The sequence below is a fragment of the Rana temporaria genome, chromosome 3 (assembly GCF_905171775.1).
Source record: "Rana temporaria chromosome 3, aRanTem1.1, whole genome shotgun sequence".
NCBI lineage: Eukaryota > Metazoa > Chordata > Amphibia > Anura > Ranidae > Rana > Rana temporaria.
In genome coordinates this window covers 428,072,576-428,096,958 of record NC_053491.1, presented here as the reverse complement: position 1 = coordinate 428,096,958, position 24,383 = coordinate 428,072,576, and the positions used below count along the sequence as shown (strand labels likewise).

The following is a 24,383-nucleotide window of genomic DNA, read 5'->3' as shown; positions in this document are numbered from 1 at the left end:
ATGTCTAACATATGCCTCCATCCAAACTAACAGCCCGGTTGGACAAAAGACTCCTGGCCGGGGAGTGGCAATCAGGAGGAACTGGGACTGAGATTAATCTTCACTTCCTATGTCTTTGAGCTGATCAATGTGTGGCATTGAACCACTACAGATTTAAAGAGCTATCTGAATGAGCTCCATCAAGTCTATGTAAACTCCTGCCAGGCTATCGTATTCTGACAACCGCTGCCGACAGCAGCTGCTGCTCAGCCAACAATTTTCCTCCCAGCTCCTTTTTTTTTTTCATTTAATGAATGTCAGATGGGAGGTAGCCAACAGAGCCACCCTGTTAAGACCTGCAGTGGTTATGGTACTGCGGCCTTCTTTCCATCCCTCAATCGCCGAGCTTAAGTGATTACCGCTACCATAGGAGGTAGAGGGATAGTGGAGATGAATGCAGTTTCCAGGATGATTCTTCCCAATGGTTAGAATATTCCCCCAAACATGAGCCAAGACTTCTTGAAGGGTGTACCAGGCATATAACAACTTTATTGAGAAGGCAGGCTCTTATATACACCAAAAAGAATACTTGCAGTAATCGGATGGACAATGACACACTCCAACCACAACATCGTACAATGGTTTACCAACGAGCCCCCCTCAATACACATCTTTTAGGAGACAGACAATCTGTCTCCGAGATATCCACATGAGCTAATTACTAATCATCAATAGAAATTCACACAATACAGTGTCAATTAGCATCACATAATGAAATGTTCCTGAGAGCCATCCTAAGGTTCATTTACATGACAGTAGCAGACAACATTAAACCACAGCAAGCTTTTATAGTACACCCGCCCTCTCTCTGCCTGGGAGATATTGAGATCAGTTAAGGAATAAACCGATTATCTCCAGGCAGAGAGCGCACAATTTTCCCAAAAGTTGGAACACCCCTTTCTGCGTGTGTACGAGGCTTTCAGGTTTCTCATCTGGAAATCTGGCCAGAATCTCGACGAGAAAAATATAGAACCTGCTCTCTATTTTCTCATCGAGATTCTTGTCGGCCTGTTTCCCGACAAGAAATCCGAGAGTGTGTATACTTACCTGTCGCCGTGGAAACCTGTGCATGCTAGAAATGACTTTGACGCATGTGTGGTAGCTTCCACGGCATAGGTAGGGTGAAGCAAGATGGCGGCGACGGCATCGAATGTGACGAGCGCTCGTCGTACGCAATGACGTCACCGCGTTCTTGTCTTTCAAGAGAAGCACGGTTCTTTTGAAAGGTCTGTGTGTACACTTGGGCGGCAAGAGATTCTTGTCAAGAATCTCGTCGGGAAAAACAATGTTTTTTTCCTGACGAGATTCTTGCCCGTGTGTACGAGGCCAATCAAGAATTTCTGCTTTTAAAAAAAAAGGTATAAATAGCAGTCTACAACCGGTTAAATAAAGTAAATTTTTTTGGGGATTATAATGTAGTAGAAAAAAAAGGTTACGATTGTCAATGCAGACAAGCCTTCTTTCTAACACTTTTACTTAGGATGCCATTTATGTTCTGTTTTCTGGTCACTGAGAGCGTCACAATTATTCACAATATGAAACACAAAACAAAACCTTACAGGATCAGTCAGGGAGAGTTCCAGCTTCCCCTCCAGGACGATGTAAATACTTGAGTCGGGCATTCCAGGGCAGAATACCACACCTCCCGGGTCATAGTGTTCATATACCACATACTGACAAAGTGCCAGGAACAGAGGCCTCTCAAAGTGACCGAGTACACTAATGAAGACAGAGGAGATAGAAAAAAAAAAGTTTACATGGCTATGGACAACAGATGGCTGAATACAGTAAAAGGCTGGCTACTTTGGTCTAGGGCCATTATTGGTGGATATACTGGACCTATACTCTTTGAATACTAACTGTCTGTATACCATACCAATTCCCTTCTCAAGTCTACCTCTAAAATGTCCCTGTGCTTGTCCCTGGAGAACCTATGGTGTGGCATCTTTCATATGCAGGACTCTGTACTTGAATTTTTTTAAGTACCAATAGTTAATTTTTAGCGAACGGTTAAAAAAAGTTATCTGTACAATAATGACTAGCATGTAAGTGGGGATGGGGTGCGGCGATACACAGAGGGAGACACACGTAAAGTTCTTTGAACAAAAGCAACGTTTATTACCATGAGGTGGAAATTGTAGCAGTCCTCACAATAGAACGGCAAACAGTTCCTCTCCAGGCCTGGAGACACAAATATGCAGTACAGAGTCTGTAGTTCACAGCTAAGTGGATTTCTAAGCTACGCAGGCACTTCCCGCGTAATGGCACACTTTCCGCACTCACAGCGGGACACCGGTTTGCCCGGTAGCACCTGGCGTCTTCCACCCGAACAGGACTAACACTCAGGCCTACGTAGGAACCCTTCACTATTCTTCACAGCAGGGTCTCTGTCTCAATCTGCCTGCAACCACGTTCTGCCCAAAAAACGTGTCAGAGCTTCCTATATAAAGAAACCACCCCAAAACGGCCGCCCAAATCTCTCGAGATCTTGTGCGGCCTATCAGGACACCGGGCTCCTCCAAAATGGTGTTGGAGACATTCCAGAGGTCAATAGTGTTAAACATAAGTACATACATAAACATAACAACTCAACTGCAGTGTGAATACATACGATTACTTTACCACTGACAGCTGCTTACAAGCACATTACTCGTGGCCCTTGTTTGATTGCAGATTTGTTGCTTTTTCCATGCCTCCTGAAGAAGCAGGCAGCACCAGCAAAACGCATTGAGGAACACAGCCCTTTGTATATTCCAATAGTGACTCTAGCTGAGACTGAGAATTCTATTGCAACAACAATCTTATGCCGCGTACACACAGTCGGAATTTCTGACAACAAATGTTCGATGTGAGCTTTGGTCAAAAATTCCGACCGTGTGTAGGCTCCATCGGACATTTGCGGTCGGAATTTCCGACCACAAAAATTTGAGAGCTGGTTCTCAAATTTTCCTACAACAAAAGTTCTTGATGGAAATTCCGATCGTCTGTATGCAATTCCCATGCACAAAAATTCTACGCATGCTCGGAATCATTGAACTTCATTTTTCAAGGCTTGCCGTAGTGTTGTACATCACGCGTTCTTGACGTTCGGAATTTCCGACAAGATTTGTGTGACTGTGTGTATGTATGTAAGACAAGTTTGAGCCAAAATTCCGTCGGAATTTTCGATTGTGTGTACGCGGCATTACTCTATATTTTTAAAAGGCCATGTCTCTTTTTAGGTATTGTACAGGACACCAGGGTTGGGTCGTGCACTTAATCCTGCTGAGCTATAGCCCCCAAACTTTACAGTATATAACTCTGAAAAAAAATTCAACAATGCATACACTTTATATGGTCTGAGTGCTCTTCACCATAAGTGTAAAAAGAAAATAAAAATAATTGAAAAACAACACCCATAAACTAAAAAACTAAAATGTTGTGGGTCTCAATTGTTGCACTTGGCTCCTCTTTAAGGTTACACAAAAAGATATTTCTTCTAAAGATTATTGACAATAAAATAAATATGACATTTATCATTTTTCTATGAATTGTCCTATACATAGTTTTGGAGAGTTGAATCCACTAACTGGGGATCTCTCCTAGCATGAGGTGCTTTTACCATCCTAGGAAAAACCATGGACAATACTGCCCTACCACGGTTCTTCCTGTATAAGCCATGCCAGAACATGTCTCTTAAAAGAAAACAACACTGTTATGCCGTGTACACACGATCGGAATTTCCGATGGATAAAGTCAGACGGACTTTTTCCATAGGAAATTCCAACAGTGTGTATTCCCCATCTGAGAAATTCCATTGAAAATTCAGATGAATTCCATCAGAGTTTAAATATAGAACATGTTCTATTTTAATTTTGTCGGAATTCCGATGAGCTTTTGGTCGGGCAAAAGCTTGACCGTGTGTACACGGCATAAAACACGACTTCAGAGTGCTGTAAGCCTCACCGGACACTCTGCAGCATGTAGAACACCTCTGGTGGCAGATCAGGGGTCTCCAGCTCAGATGGGGGTCTAAGAAGAGAATCTGGCACTACTTCTGAGTGATGTGCGGGAGCCCATCCTCCTCTCCGAATCCTGAAAAACAAAACATTCCATAGAAATTTAATACACCAACATCCTACCAACTCCTGAACCCCTTTGCAGCTGACCACCTCACCTCTGCTTTAAACTCAGCACCTTCTTCCTCTTTTTAATCTGTAAAACACATTGAGACACTGTTAAATTATGCAAGTGACATGTATTTATTCAAAATGACCAACAAACATACAGTATATTTGTAGTAAACTAAAGATAAAATCACTCAAATAAAATATAACATATTTGCAGGGTAATGAGAATTTCAGCTCTCGTGAGAATTCATAATTAATGGAAATGAGCAGTGTATGAAATATTCTATATTTTGTCGTAAATTACATTATTTTGTATTGCACATATATATCAGAAACAAATACTGAATGATAGTTCTGCATTTATAAAGAGAATTTAAAGAGAACCTGGCAAAACATGTTTCCAGATTGAGCACTAAAATCTTATGCCGGGGGGGCGTGGCAGGAGAGCTGGTCGACCTGAATGGAAGCCTAATCTCCCTGCTCTCTCTCAGCCCATAGCTACACGGCAGATTAGGGGGCTTTCCACCTCACCATTATGGTGGCTCCAGGACAACTCGCTCCACCAGAGCCCGGGTATCCTCCCAACCCCCGCCAGGCTCATCCGTGGACCTCCCGTCCTACTTTTCTCCTTCAGACGGGCTGCCGGACGGGACAAGCAAGATGGCGCCGGACGCTTCCACAGCCACCATGAGGACCCCGCTCCAGCTCTCCTCCTCAATCCCACTGCAGCTCCGAACCCCTGCGGATGCCCAGCACCAGGCACAGCACCCCGGGGAAGATGCCCAACGTTCGGAAGCGGTGAGTCCCGCGCAGCTGTCTCCTCTCCCCTTTGAGGCCTCGCCATCAGGCCGCCATCTTGGGACACCCGCCGCAGCAGCAGTACACCCAATGCACAGAGGCCTATCCACAGCTACTGCGCATGGCCTTGGATCCCTGCATCCATGGGATGGATCCCTGCTCCCCATCCTTCTCCGGGGACTCAGAGGACTTTCCGGCCCTGCCGGGCCCAGCCCACCCACGCCACAATTCATTTTCAGCATTTGGGCCTGTGGGACATCAAGCAGCCTGGGGAAGTGAGGTGGCGGCTCATCCATCCCCCAGGGTACATAATCAGTCTGAGCTAGTGGACCCCTGCCTTCCTAGATCCCAGTCGTCGTCCCCCCCCCCGCGGTCACCTATGCACAGGTGGCTGGACCCGCTGCCCCCTCCATGTCCCCGGGACTTTCAGAGAGGCCCTCTCAGCTGGCACAGGCCTCTGCCTGGAGTGGTCCCTGGGACTGGCCGCCCACTGGCCCAGCTCTGGGAGTCCCCCGACAGGCCCAACGACATTCACTCCCTCTACTCCCCCCCCCCCCCCGCAGCTGCTGGAACCAGCTTCAATTCCACCCATACCTCCCCAGTGGTACTCCTACTTGCAAGCGATGCCTACCAAGGATGACTTTAAACAATTGATAGCGGATGTGAAGTCCACCTGCCGCTCAAAGATTCAGGCCCTCCAATCAGGCCTCAAGCACTTAGCAGACAGAATGGAAATGGTGGAGGAGGATATTCAGGAAACTAAACTAGCGGTCCACAGGACCCAGACCCAGGGTACGGAGCATCGCACCTTACTCAGAGATATGCAACGCCATGTGGAAGGTTGGTGCCTAGCCCTGTCATCGGCCATGAAAAAAATGCACAAGCTGTGAAATTGCAAACGGAAAGGGAACTTAAGATCCTGGAGAGCCGACTGCAGAGCTCCCCTATCCTGTCACTCCTTAAAAAAATCTCCGCCTTACGAGCGACGTTGGGAGACTTAGCACTGGGGGGGTTGGAGAAAGCCCTACTTCGACAACTGTACTACGACAAGGGTAAAAAGGCACACTCACTCCTTGCTAGGAAGTTGCGGGACAGCGCCCAAACCACAACATCGCATCACATTAGGAATAGGTCAGGGTGCCTGGTGTCCCATCCGAGAGAGATAGCACACTCCTTTGCTGACTTCTACATGAACCTTTACATTAATCTTGACATACCTAACCACCCTTCCCCAGACCTTACCCAGCACATGATTCAATACCTAGAGCAGAGCGGTATCTCCCGTCTCCAGTGAGCAGTGAGCCTTCCCTAAGCTATCCCTCCTTGCCGGGAACCATTCACTCACCAGAAGTGTCCCAAAATGATGTGAGGCCCCTTATTTAGAAGGTTCCCTCATCGAGGATGGCTGTCGAAGATCACCGGAGGTTACAGTGTTCAATCAAACAGCTGCTCCCTCAGAGACAATAGAGACCGAGAGGGGATAATATTACCAAAAACTCCATCTGTATGTTGGCACAGCGCTACCTACCCAATGGAAGATAACCTGCATCTAACTACAAGTACTGCAGTTTATGCTACTTTATTCTATCCTTTTGCTTTATGCTATCCTCTACGAATAAGCCCAACCAGGGTGAAACGCATCTTTGTTCTCCTTTCTTTCCCTTTTATCTCTCTCTATCCTAATTTCTTGTTTGTTATCCCCATCCCTCTCTAGACATCTTTCTTGTTCTTTCTCTTATTCTTTCTCTCCCTTTTTCTTTGTTCCTCCCCCTCTTTTCCGCTCCCTTCCACGTGTTCTCTATTTTTATTCCTTCTCTTACTCCCTGGTGGGGAGTATGGGATCAGTGGCAGTGCAGGCGGGGAGTTGGGATCAGTGGCAGTGCTGGTGGGGAGTTGGGATCAGTTGGGATCAGCCAACTTAGGTGCTCTTGATCAAGGTCATCTGCTGATCTGAGAACTGTAGTGGGGACTTTTAAAGGCAACTCTAATCACAGGTAGTGTTACTCACTGTGTCTCGTAGCAGTGACACCTATGCTGAAATCAGCAGATAGGGTCTCCTCCAGCCCCTCCCACTTCCCATTCCTCACCAGTCAGCTGACCTCTAGTCCCTGCCCCCCCCCCCCCAGTGATGGGACTAGAACTAAATGGGCGGCTGCGAAGAGGCTGAGTGGGCGGCCGCAGGCTTCAGGAACAGCCCAGGCTTTGGTGACCCCTGGCAAATACTTATTTGACCCCCAGGTTGAGAACCACTGAGCTAGATGCTTAGGTCATTGTTCCTTAGGAATCAGAGTAAGTGGATGAAGAATTAAAGCTTAAAGTGCATGTAAACCCTCCCATATCCCCAGTGAAGTAAACAGACTCAGATGTTACACAGGGATTAAACAAATCTCCCTACATAAGTTTTATATGTATATCTGCTGTCTTCAACTTCAACTATATTCTTTAGAAAATGCACATCGTGTTAGAGATTTTTTCTTCCTGTTCACCACTATTGTATGGATTCTTGGCATACACTGTGTGGAAGCTGATTGGAGGAAAGGCACACACACCCACTCCACATAGACAAAGGAAGGAAGGAAGGAATGTGCAGAGCTGTGCTGTGAATAGACAAGCTCTATGCTAATCTATTTATAACACTCACCCCGATACAAATTTCAGACTGGTTTTATCTCAGTTGTCAGAGAACTTGTCAGAAGTTATTTTGCTGATAGCAGAGGAACGAAACAGCAAAAAGACACGGGACTCAGGGCTTTGGGGAGAGAACAGATAACACTACAGATATACAGTATGTGCTTAGGTCAAATTTCATGAATCAGGTTTACATTCACGCTAACATTTAATATTTGTGTTTATGTTTTTTCTGTTACTTTTGACCTCTCCGGACACCTCTGAATTGTATTGAATAAACATAGAAATTCTCACCTTGTGTGGAACCCTCCGGATTGGCTTCTTTGGAATATCCAATAATAGAGGTCCTGCAGACAATTAATAAATCATGATGTATACACAATATACATGATGAAGAATTGATGCAAAGTAACAAGGACAATAGGCTTGATTTAAAAAGCCATAAAGCAGAATAAACCCTCCTATCCTTTATAGCCAAGGAGTTGCCAAGTTACTGCACATCAGTTATGACAACAGCTATTCGATGGCTTGACCATTCCATTGAGAGCTAACTTTACTAACTAGTACAGATGTGGTGACTCACCTGCCACCGCATATCGTGTATTCTGGACTTGTCCCAGCATTCCAGCTTTTGGGATGTGATGGAAACTCACTCAGGTTTACCAGCCCTCAAACTTCCAAACTCTGTCTCCTAGGTTTTCTCAATGACTTTGAACTTGAAGTTTCTGGAACATAGGGGACTGAGCAAGGCAGATCCCAGTCTCAAAATGTTTTTTGCTCCAGCCAATTCCTCGGGAGGTGTGGCCAGAAGGTGGTTGGAAGGGCATATACATAGTCTAAGATTTAGAGCAGCAGGGACTTCCTCTTCTCCTAATTAGAGGGAACCCAACCATACAACATTACTCGCTGTCACTCAAATTTGGATGGATCAAAGCTTCGTCAACACTGTGATCATTGTATTGTACTTTGCATATTTTTTTGTTGTTTTGTTACTTTATTGAAACCCAATAAAAGCTTTAAATAACAAAATATATATATATATAGTTTCTAAAGCCAACCAAGCATGGATTAAAATTTGACCGGCAGGGACCAGTTGAATTTTGTTACATGTATAGACAGGCTGGTTATAGATTCACACATTGACACACATATTTGTCAATCTACCAATCTGTAAAGGTAGGTGGGTGGTACCCCCTCTATGTTACACTCTCCGTTAGGCACCAAGTGTGGGTCACAAAGGAGGCCTACCCTGGAATCGGTTCTTCTGGCCTATGCTAGGCACCTTATACAGGGTAATTTCACTATACATGGGGTACCTTTGCTTTGTGCCATTTTCATCCATGCCCTGGGAGTCTGGGATAAGGCTGAGGCTGCTGTGGGGGAATACCTGACCTTAACCACTTGGCACTTATACCCCCTTCCTATCCAGGTGAATTTTCAGCTTTTAGTGCTTTCACACTTTGAATGACAATTACTCAGTCATGCAACACTGTACCCATATGAAATGTGTCCTTTTTTCACACAAATAGAGCTTTCTTTTGGTGGTATTTAATCACCACTGGGTTTTTTATTTATTGCGCTATAAACAAAAACAGACTGAAATTTTGTATAAAACATGCATTTTTATTCGTTATAAAAACTTGCAAATTAGTATTTTTTTTTCATAAATTTTGGCCAAAGGTTATCCTGCTACATATCTTTGGTAAAAAATAACCCAAATCAGTGTATATTATTTGGTGATTTTGAAGGATATAGAGTCTACAAGCTATGGTGCTAATCATTGAAAATTGATCACACCTGATTTACTGACGGCCTATCTCATTTATTAACACACTAACAAGCTAGGAAGGTACAAATACCCCCCAAATGACCCCTTTTTGGAAATTAGACATTCCGATGTATTTAGTAAGAGGCGTGATGAGTTTTTTGAAGTTGTACATGTTTCCCACAATTCTTTGCAAAATTAAGAATTATTTTTTTCACAAAATTATCATATTAAACGGATTATTTCTCTCACGTGGCATATGCATCTTTGCAAATACACCCCAAAACACATTCTGCTACTCCTCCTGAGTATAGTGATACCACATGTGTGAGACTTTTTCACAGCATGGCCACATACAGAGGCCCAACATGCAGAAAGCACCATCCGGTGTTCTAGGGATATAAATTACAAATCTAATTTGTTGTTATTAGGCCCCGTACACACGGTCGAACATGTACGCTGAAACTGGTTGCGGACATGTCGGACCGTGTGTACGGCCTAGCGGACAGGTTTCCAGCGGACAAAAGTTTCTTAGCAAGCTAAGAAACTTGTTCCCTGGAAACATGTCTGTCGGACATGTCCGATGGTTAGTACACCCAATCGGACATGTCCGCTGGTTATGACGCGTAACCAGCGTCCCGAAATCCCGCGCATGCGTCAAATTGATTTGACGCATGCGTGGAAGCATTGCACTTCCGTGTTTGAGAATGCTGGTGTCTTCTACGTCACTGCGTTCTCTGTCCGAGGGGATTTTGGTCTGATGGTGTGTACACACATCAGACCAAAAGCTCCCAAGAGACATGTCCGATGAAAACGGTCCACGGACCGTTTTCATCGGACATGTCTCCTCGTGTGTACAGGGCCTTACACTTTTAAAGGCCCTGGAGCACCAGGATGATAGAAATGCCCACAAAATTCGCCCATTTTGGAAAGAAAACACCCCAACATTTATCATATTAGGCATAACAAGTATTTTGAACATGTCATTCTTTTCCACAAGTTTATTGGGGGAAAACTGTCCTCACCCGAAGCCGATCTGTTTCTCGGCTCTCTGGTGGAGGCGCCGCCATCTTCGGTAAGGGGATCAGGAAGTGAAGCCTTGCGGCTTCACAGCCTGGTTCCCTACTGCGCGTGCGCGAGTCGCGCTGTGCAGCCTCACTGGTCCCTGCTGTCTTCTGGGACCCATGTGTCTCCCAGAGGACAGCAAAGGGGAAAGGAGGAGGGGCCAGACATGACATAGATTGCCGCGGAGCCTTTGGTGATCAATGCAAGGAAGTGGGAGCAAACACCTGTATTAGACAGGTATCTGCTCCACCCTCCCCCCTGAAAGGTGCCAAATGTGACACCGGGGGGGGGGATTTAGAAAAGCGGAAGTTCCATTTTTGGGTGGAACTCCGCTTTAAGCAGGTAATGGGAGGCTATAGATAAAAAATAAACTGTGCAGCTTTGGCTAAAGTTGGATAATGATCTTGCTATAGGTGTGGATCATTTACTTATCTCCTAAAGCCTGACTGAAAATCTTTTAGAGCTGGCATTATCCCATCCTGCCTTGTTGCTAGGACATTGTTAAGACACTGCCAGCCATTACTGCTCACCCCCACCATCACAAGAGTGAGTTCTCATACCCTTGCTTGTGTGGTCCACTATTTCCTCTATCACAGCATCGCTGAGCTCAGCGCTACAGCGGGGGGCAAAGAGCGATGTTCCTAGCAGCAGTAAAGTTACTGCTCATAATTACTGCCAGCCCCTCTGATGGAACAAAATGTACTACATACAGTGTATGTGCTTTTTTTAAATTCTTCTTCTAAATGCCTTATTTTACCGCGCTGATCTGTGGTCAGCGATATTGCGGTGGACAATCTTGCACTAACTGACACTTTGCGGGAACCAGTGACACTAATACAGTGATCAGTGCTAAAAAAAATATGCACTGTCACTGTACTAATGACTCTGGCTGGGAAGGATTTAAACATCTAGAGCGATCAAAGGGTTAACTGTGTGCCTAACCAGTGTTTGTGTTTACTATGTGTGCTGCTTTTACTAGGGGAAGAGATGGATTTTATTCCCCGCTTTGCAGGAACACAGAATCCATTCCTTCCCACCTGTCAAAACCGAACTCTCCCTGAGTCTCTGCCCGATGATCAAAGGGTGCCGGCAGACACTGAGCGCCCAGGACCCTGCTGTAAATATTCAAACTGTAAACGGTTCACCCCCTACAGGCGGAAGTCCGTAATCATGTTTATTTACATGATCTGGTGCACAGCTGCTGCCCTGTAGCAGTAAAACTGCCATAAGGCAGTCAGCAAGTGGTTAACACAAGGATAAGTATCTCTATTTTAGTTGTGTAGCTGTATTATTAAGGGCTTGTTCACACTTGTGCGATGATCTGCTTTTTTCAGAAAAATGCTGATTTTTTGCACCAGACATTGTGAATTTTATGTATATATTTTTTTGGGCACTGAAAGTGGATATTTGTTTGCACGAAGATTGTATTGATTTTTTTGCATATATATATATATATATATATATATATATATTTATTTTTTTATGAAGATTTTGAATTGTGGCAGAGTGCTTTTCAGATGCCAACCGTCTCTGAAAAGCACTCCACCACAATTCAAAATGTTGTCAGTTTTTAAATAAAAAATAACAAACATCTTATACTTGCCTGCTCTGTGCAGTGGATCCTTCTCTTTTCGGGTCCCTTGGTGGCACCCAGGGCCCCTCACTCCTGTTATTTGCCCCTACAGCGAGCAGCTTGCTATGGTGGCACCGGCTGGCTCAGCCAATGAGGAGGGGAGTCAGCTGAGTCTCTCCTGCAACATCGCTGGATCGAGATGGGGCTCAGGCAAGTATTAGAAATGAGGGGTTCTGCTGCACACAGAAGGTTTTTAATCTTCATGCATAGAATGCATTAAGTAAAAAAAAAACTTCTGCCTTTACAATCACTTTAAGGCCCACCTTCCTTGCCACCGCACACATGCATTACGTAGCTGGCAAGATTCAGACCTTACAACTAAGCACTTGTGTGCGAAAGTCGTCAAGGCTCCTTATCTTGATACCCGTCTACTTTGTACATCGGTGTATTCCAATAAACTTCCATATAATGGTGAGCAGAGTGGACTATACACTTTGAATTTATTTTATGACTGGATATGGTATGAGACCCCACAGCAGAGCTAAGGAATGTAGGACTGGCTTCTTTGTGGGCACAGGAGTAGTTTTGGTTAAACATTTATATTGCTCAAGCAAAGGTAAAAATAATATAATAAATATAAAGATAAGTGACTCACCTGGTTGGTTTTGTTGAACAAACCACTGAAGAAGCCATAGTAAGAAGACTCCTCCTGCAAGGAGGCCTGCTCCCAAGGTGTAATGTGTTACTGTATAATCCTGGGAAAAACCAAAAAATTATATTTTCATAAAAATCCCTAAATAACTGTAATCTCAGGAAGATTCAGTAAGTACATAAGCCTTATGCCCCGTACACACGATCAGTTTTCCCGTCGGAAAAAAGTTGGATGTTTTTTCCGACGGAATAACTCTCAAGCCCGCCTTGCATACACACGGTCACACAAAAGTTCAGTGAACTTTTGACTGCCAAGAACACGGTTGACGTAAAAGACTACAACAAACCAAGAGAATTAAGTTCAATGCTTCTGAGCAATTGACTGCCAAGAACGCGGTGACGTAAAAGACTACAACAAACCAAGAAAATTCAATGCTTCTGAGCATGCGTTGAATTGTTTCCGAGCATGCGTAGGAATTTTGCGCGTTGGGATTTGTACACACGATAGGAAATTCCGATCAGTTTTTTTTCCTGACGGGAAAAAAAGAGATCCTGCTCTCTATCTTTTTGTACCAGTTTTCCGTTGGAAAAAAGTCTGATGGAGCATACACACGGTCGGGATTCCCGACCAAAAGCTCTCATCAGACTTTTTCCAACAGGAAAACCGATCGTGTGTACGGGGCATTAGATTAACTCCGTACTAAGAAGTTTTGAAAGCCTTTGTAATTAAATGTCATTTACTGTATACAGTGCCTTGAAAAATTATTCATACCCCTTAAATTTTCCAAATTTTGTCATGTTACAACCAAAAACTTACATTTATTCTATTGGGATGTTAAAGTGGCACATACTTGTGAAGTGGAAGGAAAATGATAAATGGCTTTCAACATTTTTTACAAATAAATATCTGAAAATTGTGGTGTGCATTTGTATTCAGCCCACTTTACTCTGATATCCCTCAACTAAAATTTAGTAGAACCAATTGCCTTCAGAAGTCACCTAATTAGTAAATAGAGTCCACCTGTGTGTAATTTAATCTCAGAGGTTTGTTGGAGAACCTTGGTGAACAAACAGTATCATGAAGGCCAAGAAACACACCAGACAGGTCAGGGATAACGTTGTTGAGAAGTTTCAGCCCTGGTTCACACTGGGTACGATTTGGAACGATTTGAGATGCGATTTGACATGTCAAATCGCATCTCAAATCGGCGGCAATTGTCGGCAATGGCACTGTCCTAATCAGTGCGACGCCGCATCTGCGATTTCAAAAAGTAGTTCCTGTACTACTTTTTGCGATTTCGGGCCGCGATTTACATTAAATTGCGGCCGAAATCGCGGCAAATCGCGGCAAAATCGCGGCAAATTCGCAGCAGTGTGAACCTAGGCTAAAGCGGGGTTAGGTTAATAAAAAAAAAAAATTCCCAAGCTTTTAACATCTCACGGAGCACTGTTCAATCCATCATTCAAAAATGGAAAGAGTATGGCACAACTGCAAACCTACCAAGACATGGCCGTCTACCTAAACGGACAGGTCGGGCAAGGAGAGCATTAATCACAGAAGCAGCCAAGAGGTCCATGGTAAATCTGGAGGAGCTGGAGAGATCCACAGCTCAGGTGGGAGAATCTGTCCACAGGACAACTATTAGTCGTGCCTTCCACAAATCTGGCAATTATGGAAGAGTGGCAAGAAGAAAGCCATTGTTGAAAGAAAGCCATAAGAAGTTCCGTTTGCAGTTTGTAAGAAGCCATGTTGGGGACACAGCAAACATGTGGAAGATGGTGCTCTGGTCAGATAAGACGAAAATTTTACTTTTTGGCTTAAAAACAAAACGCTATATGTGGGGAGAAAACTAACACTGCACATCACCCTGAACACACCATCCCCACTGTGAAACATGGTGGTGGCAGTATCATGATGTGGGGATGCTTTTGTTCAGCGGGGATAGGGAAGCTGGTCAGAGTGGATGGGAAGATTGATGGAGCCAAATACAGGGTAATCTTAGAAGAAAACCTGTAATGCCCCGTAGACACAATCGGATTTTCCGTTGGAAAAATCTTGGATGGTTTTTCTGACGGAATTCCGCTCAAGCTTGGCTTACATACACATGGTCACACAAAAGTTCTCTGAACTTTCGACCGTCAAGAATGCAGTAATGTACAACACTACGACAAGCCGAGAAAATGAAGTTCAATGCTTCCGAGCATGCTTTGGAATTTTGCATGTCGGAATTGCTACAGACAATCGGAATTTGCGATCGGAATTTTTTCGAAATTGAGAACCAGCTCTCAATCTTTTGTTGGCGGAAATTCAAAAGTCCGATGGAGCATACACACGGTCAGAATTTCCATTCAGAAGCTCACATCTGACTATTGCTGTCGGAAAATCCGATCGTGTGTATGGGCCATTATATTCTGCAAAAGACTTGAGACTGGGGCGGAGGTTCACCTTCCAGCAGAACAATGACCCTAAACATACAGCCAGAGCTACAATGGAATGGGTTTAGATCAAAGCATATTCATGTGTTAGAATGACCCAGTCAAAGTCCAGACCTAAATTCAATCGTGAATCTTTGGCAAGACTTGAAAATTTCTGTTCACAGACGCTCTCCATCCAATCTGACAGAACTTGAGCTATTTTGCAAAGGATAATAGGCAAAAATTTCACTCTCTAGATGTGCAAAGCTGGTAGAGACATCCCCAAAAAGACTTGCAGCTGTAATTGCAGAAAAAGGTGGTTCTACAAAGAATGGTCAAACATTCCCATAGACACACTCCTAAACCTTGTGGACAGCCTTCCCAGAAGAGTTGAAGCTGTTATAGCTGGAAAAAGTGGGCCATCTCAATCAGGGCTGAACTGGGACAAAAATTTGGCCCTGGACTTCATCCAGACTGGCCCACTATGACAGGTCTCTCCCACAGCGGCCGGACAACTCCCCCCCGGCCACCCAAACACCCTCTCCCCCTTCACTAGCCACTAGCCACTCTTTATTAGAGTACTGGTACTCTTATAGGCAGTACCAGTGGGAAAGCTAGACATTATTTCACCCGGGGCAAAGAATCAGTTTGGTGCCCCCCCTTATGGGACAAGATTAGGCAGAAGTGAGAAACTCCCAGGCCGCTGTCACTGAAGCCGGCCCACTGAGCCATCGGCCCACCGGGAAACTCCCTGTAGTCCCAATGGCCAGTCCATCCCTGATCTCAATATTGAACCCTACAGACTAAGGCGCCCCAATATATTTGGAAATGCTGTGTGGATTTGTATTATATTAAAGGCACATTAAAGCTCTACATAATACTTACTATTTCCAGCAGCTCCAGGATCTGCCCCTCCATGTGATGTCCCTAAAAATAATTAGATGGTCAGGTCAGTTTGGATGACATATGAATACACATTGAGCCCATTCACTCTTCCACACAGTAGCGCGACTTTGAATCCGACATCCCTGCTCAACTTCATCACGCCTTGCATACTACTTCTTTAACAGAAGTCAATGCAAGTCGTGTTGAAGTCGCTCCAAAGTAGTGCAGAAACCTTTTTCTAAGTCTGAGACTTGAGTCGTACTGGTGAGAACAGTTCCATTGCCATTAATGGGATAAGATTTGTCATGCGTCTTTGAACTCTCAAGTTGCATTACAAGTCGCAGCACTGTGAACCGGGGCTCACTTTACCTGTGTTTACAGGCGGGTTTGAGTGAATTTTTGTTCATCTTTAATAAATGTTTATTGTTCCCCAAGCTTGTTTTTTTCATGGTTCCTTCACAAATCACCTATGTTTCTGCTAAAAAACAGCGCATTGTGGATATGGGTGTGGGAACGTGTGCGATTTAATCACATTCCTGCACCTGAATACATTTGAATCTAGGCTAAATAAATGATTACTTTTTTCGTTTTTTTTTTTAAGATTCCTGGCATGCATTAATCCAAACTTTATTATTATTTGTTTAATAGAGTTGGGAAGGGTCAGAGCCTCTGTCAGGTTTTCTATTGCTGTCTTTGTCCCTAGTGGGGAGATTAACCCTCACTTGTATTTATTTTTTATTTTTTTCTTAATACATATATTATAAAAATAAAATATAATTTACAATAACACTTAAGGATAAGGCCTATTTTTTCCACTTGGTGCTTACAAGTTAAAATCTGTTTATTATGCTAAAGATTTACTTAGAACCCCCCCAAAATATTAATTTCAGACACCCTAGGGATTAAAATGGCATTCGTTCAATACTTTATGTCACACCGTTTTTGCACAGCAGTCTTACAAACGTAATTTTTGGGGAAAAAACACTTTTTAATAAAAAAAATAGGAAAAACAGTAAAATTAGTCCAATTTTTTTTATATTGTGAAACATAATGTTACACCGAGTAAATTGATACTCAACATGTCACGCTTAAAAATTGCACCTGCTTGTGGAATGGCGACAAACTTTTACCCTTAAAAATCTCCATAGGCGACGTTTTTAAAAATTTCTACAGGTTACCAGTTTTGAGTTACAGAGAAGGTATTTTGCTAGAATTATTGCTCTCGCTAAAACGATTGTAACGATACCTCACATGTGTGGTTTGGACACCGTTTACATGTGCGGGCATAACTTATGTATGCGTTCGCTTCTGCGGGCGAGCAGGAGGGACGGGGCGCTTTAAATGTATTTTCTTTTTTGTCCTTATTTATTTTTTATTTTTACATTGTCCCTTGTAAAAAAGAAAAAAAAGAATTTGGATCACTTTTATTCCTATTACAAGGAATGTAAACACCCCTTGTAATATAAAAAAAGCATGACAGGTCCTCTTAATTTATTTATTTATTTTTGATTTTTTTCAATAAAACATTGTCACTTTAAGGCTGTTGGGCAGAAGTTATGTTTGACATCACTTCCATCATCTAATGGTATGGAGTCGAGTGGGGGCCATCATTCCCTCACAACAAGGGAAAACATTGGATCGTCTCCGCCATTGCCAACGGCTCCGCTAAGTGGCGGAGATGACTGAGACGTGGAGGGAGGGGAGCGCGCTGTTTAAGAAAATACTGGGGTTATGGCAGCTGTCTGCTGCCATAACAATGGTATTTAACGTCAAAGGACCGAAGAATCACGACGGCGGGGAGTCTGGAAGTGGATAATCTATATTTTAACATTTCTATAATGTAGACACAGACAAAACCCCATTTTTAGGGGGAGGAGGAAAGGTCACAAGGTCTGATGATGTATTTATTACTGTCAGTGACTTTCTGTCCTGGTGAACCCCGCTCCTCCCATTTCTTGAATAGGTGTCACAGGGAAAGGAAATGAGAGCGATATACCCAACGGGGTCACAGTGAGCAATGTTAACTCTTCTCAGCTCTATCCAAAACTAAACAAAAATCAATTGGATGCAGGTATAAATTAACAATCTAAAAGACAATGGGAGACAACTAGTCAAGCAAATTACATATTAATTCAAGTTGAATTAAAGTGACTGTAAAGGAAAACATTTAATTAAAAAAAAAAACATGTTATACTAATCTGCTTTGTGCAGTGGTTGGTGCTACTCTGTGCAAAATCTCATCTTGGCCGATCAGGCGGGAAAGACAAGAGAAAGAGAGAGGGGGGTGAGAGAGCGATAGGGGGGTTAGAGAGAGAGGGGGTGAGAGAGGGGGTGAGAGAGGGGGGGTGAGAGAGAGAGGGGGTGAGGGAGAGAGGGTGAGGAAGAGAGGGTGAGGGAGAGAGGGTGAGATTGGATGAAATGGAGGAGGGAGAGGGGATTGGGGATGAGAGAGAGAGGGGGGATTGGGGATGAGAGAGAGAGGTGATTGGGGATGAGAGAGAGGGGGATTGGGGATGAGAGAGAGAGAGAGAGAGAGGATTGGGGATGAGAGAGAGAGGATTGGGGATGAGAGAGAGGGAGAGAGAGAGGATTGGGGATGAGAGAGAGAGAGAGAGAGAGAGAGAGAGAGAGAGAGGATTGGGGATGAGAGAGAATGGATTGGGGATGAGAGAGAGGGGACTGGGGATGAGAGAGAGAGGGGGTTGGGGTTGAGAGAGAGGGTGATTGGGGGTGAGAGAGAGGGGGATTGGGGATGAGAGAGAGGGGGATTGGGGATGAGAGAGAGGGGGATTGGGGATGAGAGAGAGGGGGATTGGGGATGAGAGAGAGAGGATTGGGGATGAGAGAGAGAGGATTGGGGATGAGCGAGAGGGGATTGGGGATGAGAGAGAGAGGGGATTGGGGATGAGAGAGAGAGGGGATTGGGGATGAGAGAGAGAGAGGGGATTGGGGATGAGAGAGAGAGAGGGGATTGGGGATGAGAGAGGGGATTGGGGATGAGAGAGAGGGGATTGGGGATGAGAGAGAGGGAGGGCATTGGGGGTGAGAGAGGGGATTGGGGATGAGAGAGAGAGCGAGAGAGAGAGAGAGTGGAGGGATTGGGGATGAGAGAGAGGGGCCCTGGCTGCAGTCCCTTCTGTGCACCCCCTGTCACAGTCAGTATATTGGTGTGTATGCTGCATGGTACCTCCTTCCATAAGACGTTAACGCTTGCCAGCAGCAGGCAGGACCCTTCCCCTTCTGGGTGATGGGGGTGCTCTGCTCCTTCCAGCAGATCCTTCTTAGACCGCGGAGGACTGTCCCGGGTAGCAGTCCTTGGCTGCATGCATGCAAGCCCCGCCGTCCTCGGGGGGGGGGGGCCAATCCACCTATCTTCCGGCCTGTTGTCGGAGCTTGGAGTGGAGAGCAGGGTGGCAGTCCCTGGCTATGTGCACCTCCCGCCGGTCCTTGGGGGCCCCCCGATCTGCCTGTCCCCTGGCTGCTGTCAGAGCTTGGAGTGGAGGGCAGAGCAGGGTAACAGTCCCTGGCTGCATGCACCTTCCGCAGTTTTTTTTCCTCAGTTTAGGCCGATACGTATTCTTCTACATATTTTTCGTTAAAAAAAAAAAAAATCGCAATAAGCGTTTATTGATTGGTTTGCACAAAAAGTTATAGTGTTTACAAAATAGGGGGTAGTTTTATGGCATTTTTATTAATATTTTTTTTACTAGTAATTGCGGCGATCAGCGATTTTTTTTTCGGTACTGCGACATTATGGCGGACACTTCGGACACTTTTGACACATTTTTGGGACCATTGGCATTTTTATAGCGATCGGTGCTATAAAAATGCATGGGATTACTATAAAAATGCCACTGGCAGGGAAGGGGTTAACACTAGGGGCGGGGAAGGGGTTAAGTATGTTTACTGGGTGTGTTCTAACTGTAGGGGGTGGCCTAACTAGGGGAAATTACTAATCGCTGTTCATACATTGTATGAACAGACGGTCAGGCATTTCTCTCCCTGACAGGACCGGGAGCTGTGTGGGCACGCGCACGGGAGTCAGGGACGAAGGGGGGGAGCGCGCCCCTATTGGCTGCTGGGCGAGGTGACGTATAGCTACGTACTCTCACCCAGCAGAGCCGACCTGCCGCCGTAAAACTGCGGCGGCTGGTCGGCAAGCAGTTAAGTGCAGTTTCAGTGCAATTCCAAGTCCACTTGTAGTGCAAAGTGGATTTGTCTTTCGTAAATAACCCCCTTTGTGTTTCTTCCATTTGCGAATAATCAAAACCAACTGTTGTCACCCTCTCACCAAGCTGCTTGGCAATGGTCTTGTAGCCCATTCCAGCCTTGTGTAGGTCTAACATCTTGTCCCTGACATCTTTGGACAGCTCTTTGGTCTTGGCCATGGTGGAGAGATTGGAATCTCATTGATTGCCTCTGTGGACAGGTGTCTTTTATACAGGTAACAAGCTGAGATTGGGAGCCCTCCCTTTACGAGAGTGCTCCTAATCTCAGCTCATTATCTGTATAGAAGACACCTGGGAGACAGAAATCTTGCTGATTAATAGGGGATCAAATACTTATTTCACTCGTTAAAATGCAAATCAATTTATAACCGCTTTGAAATGTGTTTTTCTGGATATTTGTTGTTATTCTGTCTCTCACAGTTAAGATAAAATTACCCTTAAAATTATAGACTGATCATTTCTTTGTCAGTGGGCAAATGTACAAAATCATCAGGGGTTCAAATACTTTTCCCCCTCACTGTATAGCCCTCCATTACTCTATACAAATTGAAAAGAACGGTTTTATCTTTAGTTTTGATTTAATGTGCAATTTGTGTGCACAAATGTTGGCATGAATCTTTCGGTCAATTTTGTGCATAAAATATTACAGCCATTGGCAGTATTGATAAATGTCCCCCTCAATCTCTCACTTTGGTTGCAAAACAGACCCAAAGATTAATGCGAACATTTTTGCATGCAAATTGTATATTAATTATGCAACTGCTTTAATCAATTGTCTGTTCATCGTCATATTATATACACTTTGGTTTAAAGAGCACTGTGGTTGTAAAGAACATATTAAAAATTAAGCAAAAAAGTGACTGTGCGGCGCACCGCAAGCAGATATCAAATAGTTCTTAACCACTTAAGGACCGGACCAATATGCTGCTAAATGACCCAAGGGGTTTTTACAATTCGGCACTGCGTCGCTTTAACAGACAATTGCGCGGTCGTGCGACGTGGCTCCCAAACAAAATTGGCATCCTTTTTTCCCCACAAATAGAGCTTTATTTTGGTGGTATTTGATCATCTCTGCGGTTTTTATTTGTTGCGCTATAAACAAAAATAGAGCGACAATTTTGAAAAAAATGCAATATTTTTTACTTTTTGCTATAATAAATACGCCCCAAAAACATATATACATTTTTTTTTCCTCAGTTTAGGTTGATACGTATTCTTCTACCTATTTTTGATTAAAAAAAATCGCAATAAGCGTTTATCGATTGGTTTGCGCAAAATTTATAGCGTTTACAAAATAGGTGATAGTTTTATTTTATTTATTTTTTTACTACTAATGGCGGCGATCAGTGATTTTTTTCGTGACTGCGACATTATGGCGGACACTTCGGACAATTTTGACACATTTTTGGGACCATTGTCATTTTCACAGCAAAAAATGCATTTAAATTGCATTGTTTATTGTGAAAATTACAGTTGCAGTTTGGGAGTTAACCACAGGGGGCGCTGTAGGAGTTAGGGTTCACCTAGTGTGTGTTTACAACTGTAGGGGGGTGTGGCTGTAGGTCTGACGTCATAGATCCAATCTCCCTATAAAAGGGATCACTCGATCGATGCAGCCGCCACAGTGAAGCAGGTTTACATACGGCTCTCCTCGTTCTTCAGCTCCGGGGAGCGATCGCGAGGGGGCGGCTAGAAATGAATAGCCGCGCCCTCGTCCCGGATTGCTCCTGAAGCCACGGGAACCGCCACATGTACGGGGGGTCCCGATCGGACCCCCAAACCACATCTAGGCAGGGACATACAGGTACGCCAATGTGCCTGTCCGTGCCATTCTGCCGACGTATATGTACATGAGGCGGTCCGGAAGTGGTTAAAGGTTCCATAGACATGGATGAAATTTGATTAGTTGCTATAGGCAATGCACCTTATTATTTCAGTGTTCATTAAATCGAAAATGCAGATAATTACCAAAAAAAAAAAAAAAAGAACATGTTATCCAATGTTTTGCCACCAAGTACTAAGTCATGTTTTGCAAAGGAGTCAATTTCACTCATTAAAATGCAAATCGATTTATACCTTTTTTTTTATGCGTTTTTCTGAATAGTTTTGTTGTTGTTCTGCCTCTCACTGTTAAAATAAACCTATCAATAAAAATATAGACTGATCATTTATTTGTCAGTGGGTAAGCCCTGGTTCACACTGGGTACGATTTGGAACGATTTGAGATGCGATTTGACATGTCAAATCGCATCTCAAATCGGCTGCATTTGCAGGCAATTGTCGGCAATGGCACTGTCCTAATCAGTGCGACGCCGCATTTGCGATTTCAAAAAGTAGTTCCTGTACTACTTTTTGCGATTTCGGGCCGCGATTTACATTAAATTGCGGCCGAAATCGCGGCCGCGAAATCGCGGTAAAATTGCGCATTTTACAGCGATTTTGAATTTGCAGCAGTGTGAACCTAGGCTAAACGTATAAAATCAGCGGGGGATCAAATACTTTTTTCCCTCTCTGTAGCCCCTGTCAGAGATCTTAGGCTCCATTCACACTAATGCGTTTTTTGGTGCATTTTGCAGAAAAGCAGGGAAATTTTTTAACATGGGTTCCTATGGAACATGTTCACATCAATGCTTTTTTGTGCCTCTGCGTTTTTGGAAAGAGTCGGGGACTTTTTTTTCCCCGCAAAAAGCAGCATTTTGCATGTAACAGAATTCAATGGACCCGCATCCAAAAAGCAAGTACAGCGTTTTTACTGCGATTTTGCAGCGATTTGCGTTTTTTTTTAAGGAAATGCAAAAAAAATCAAATTGATGGCTAAAAAAAAAAAAAAACGCAAATCGCGTTAAAAACGCACATCAAAAAACGCATCAAGCACCGCAAAAACGCTCAAAAGCAACATGCATAAGTGTGAATCGAGCATAATTGATCATCTGGTGGGATTTCTCTACACTTTCTGACCCATAGCCAAAACAGGAGAGGAAATTCCTGGTTTTCACAATTTTTTTTCTTATTCTAAAATAATATGGTTTTCCAAAATGTTTGTCTTGCTCTACAATAATGGTAGCCATATATATTTTTTTATTCTAGAATACAGTTACCCAATTTTTTTTTGTCTTATTCTAGAATACTATGGGGGTTATTTCCTAAAGGCAAATCCACTTTGCACTACAAGTGCAAACTACAAGTGCGAAGTGCACTTGAAATTGCACTGAAAGTGCAGTCGCTGTAGATCCGAGGGGGACATGCATGGAAAATAAAAAACAGCATTTTAGCTTGCACATTATTGGATAATAAAATCAGCAGAGCTTCCCCTCATTTCAGAGATACCCCTCAGATTTACAGCGACTGCACTTCCAAGTGCACTTTCAGTGTCATTTCAAGTGTACTTTGCACTTGTAGTTTGCACTTGCAGTGCAAAGTGGATTTGCCTTTCGCAAATAACCCCCTATGTTACCCAAATTTTTACCTTATTCTACGATATGTTACAAAAAAATAGTTGTCCTATTCTAGAATATGTTACACAAAATTGTTGTCTTATTATAGAATGTGTTACCAAAAATTGTTTTATTCTATGTTACCCATTTTTTTTTTTTGCCTTATTCTAGAAAATTTTACCCATTTTTTTTTTTTTTTGCCTTAATCTACAATATTTTACCCAAACTTTTTGCCTTACTCAAAAATATTGTTTTATTCAGAATAAATCAGAGTAACCCAACCAATCTAATATGCACACACACATGAATATATATTTATATACTGTATATATAGAGATATATAAACACACACGCACACACAACCTTGTGCCTGCGCACACTGCAGACAAATACAGCCCTTCCCTTCAAATTCATTCCTTTTCAGAAAGATTAATCTATGTCCTCTTCACCTTTGTCCTTAGTTGTTCGACCTTCTTTTGACTTGTTAGTACGATCCTCAGCCACTGCAGGTGACATCATCAGTCAGTACTGGGAGGGGATTGGAGCCATATATGGAGGTGATAGTAAACAAATCACCATATTACTCCTCCAGCAGAGAGTAACCTCGGCCATGTTGCTACACCCAAAGCTAAATGCTAACTTTTAAAATCAAAGCCTAAATGATTTCCCCGATGAGATACTAAGTGTATTTTAAGTTTTCTCAGGTGAATGACTTTAGATATATTTTATACATGAATGAATGCATACGCTAGGTGGGGAACGTATCCTGTGCTATATTTATCTGTGTAGTAC

At 43.6% G+C, this 24,383-nt stretch overlaps 1 protein-coding gene across 2 annotated transcripts in view; it reads right to left on the bottom strand.

Moving 5' to 3' along the window:
- Positions 1-24,152, bottom strand: part of LOC120933208 (patatin-like phospholipase domain-containing protein 6) — an 89,268-nt gene extending 65,116 nt beyond the window's left edge. For both annotated transcript variants that reach the window (XM_040346286.1, XM_040346287.1), the window contains exons 1-7: positions 24,041-24,152; positions 15,929-15,970; positions 12,633-12,732; positions 7,869-7,921; positions 4,196-4,233; positions 3,985-4,113; positions 1,599-1,758 (exon numbers count right to left, since the gene is read on the bottom strand). In XM_040346286.1, coding sequence (XP_040202220.1) covers positions 1,599-1,758; positions 3,985-4,113; positions 4,196-4,233; positions 7,869-7,921; positions 12,633-12,732; positions 15,929-15,961 — 513 coding nt within the window. In that variant the 5' untranslated portion in view covers positions 15,962-15,970; positions 24,041-24,152. The remainder of the gene's footprint in view (positions 1-1,598; positions 1,759-3,984; positions 4,114-4,195; positions 4,234-7,868; positions 7,922-12,632; positions 12,733-15,928; positions 15,971-24,040) is intronic.
- Between the last annotated feature and the right edge of the window lie 231 nt (positions 24,153-24,383).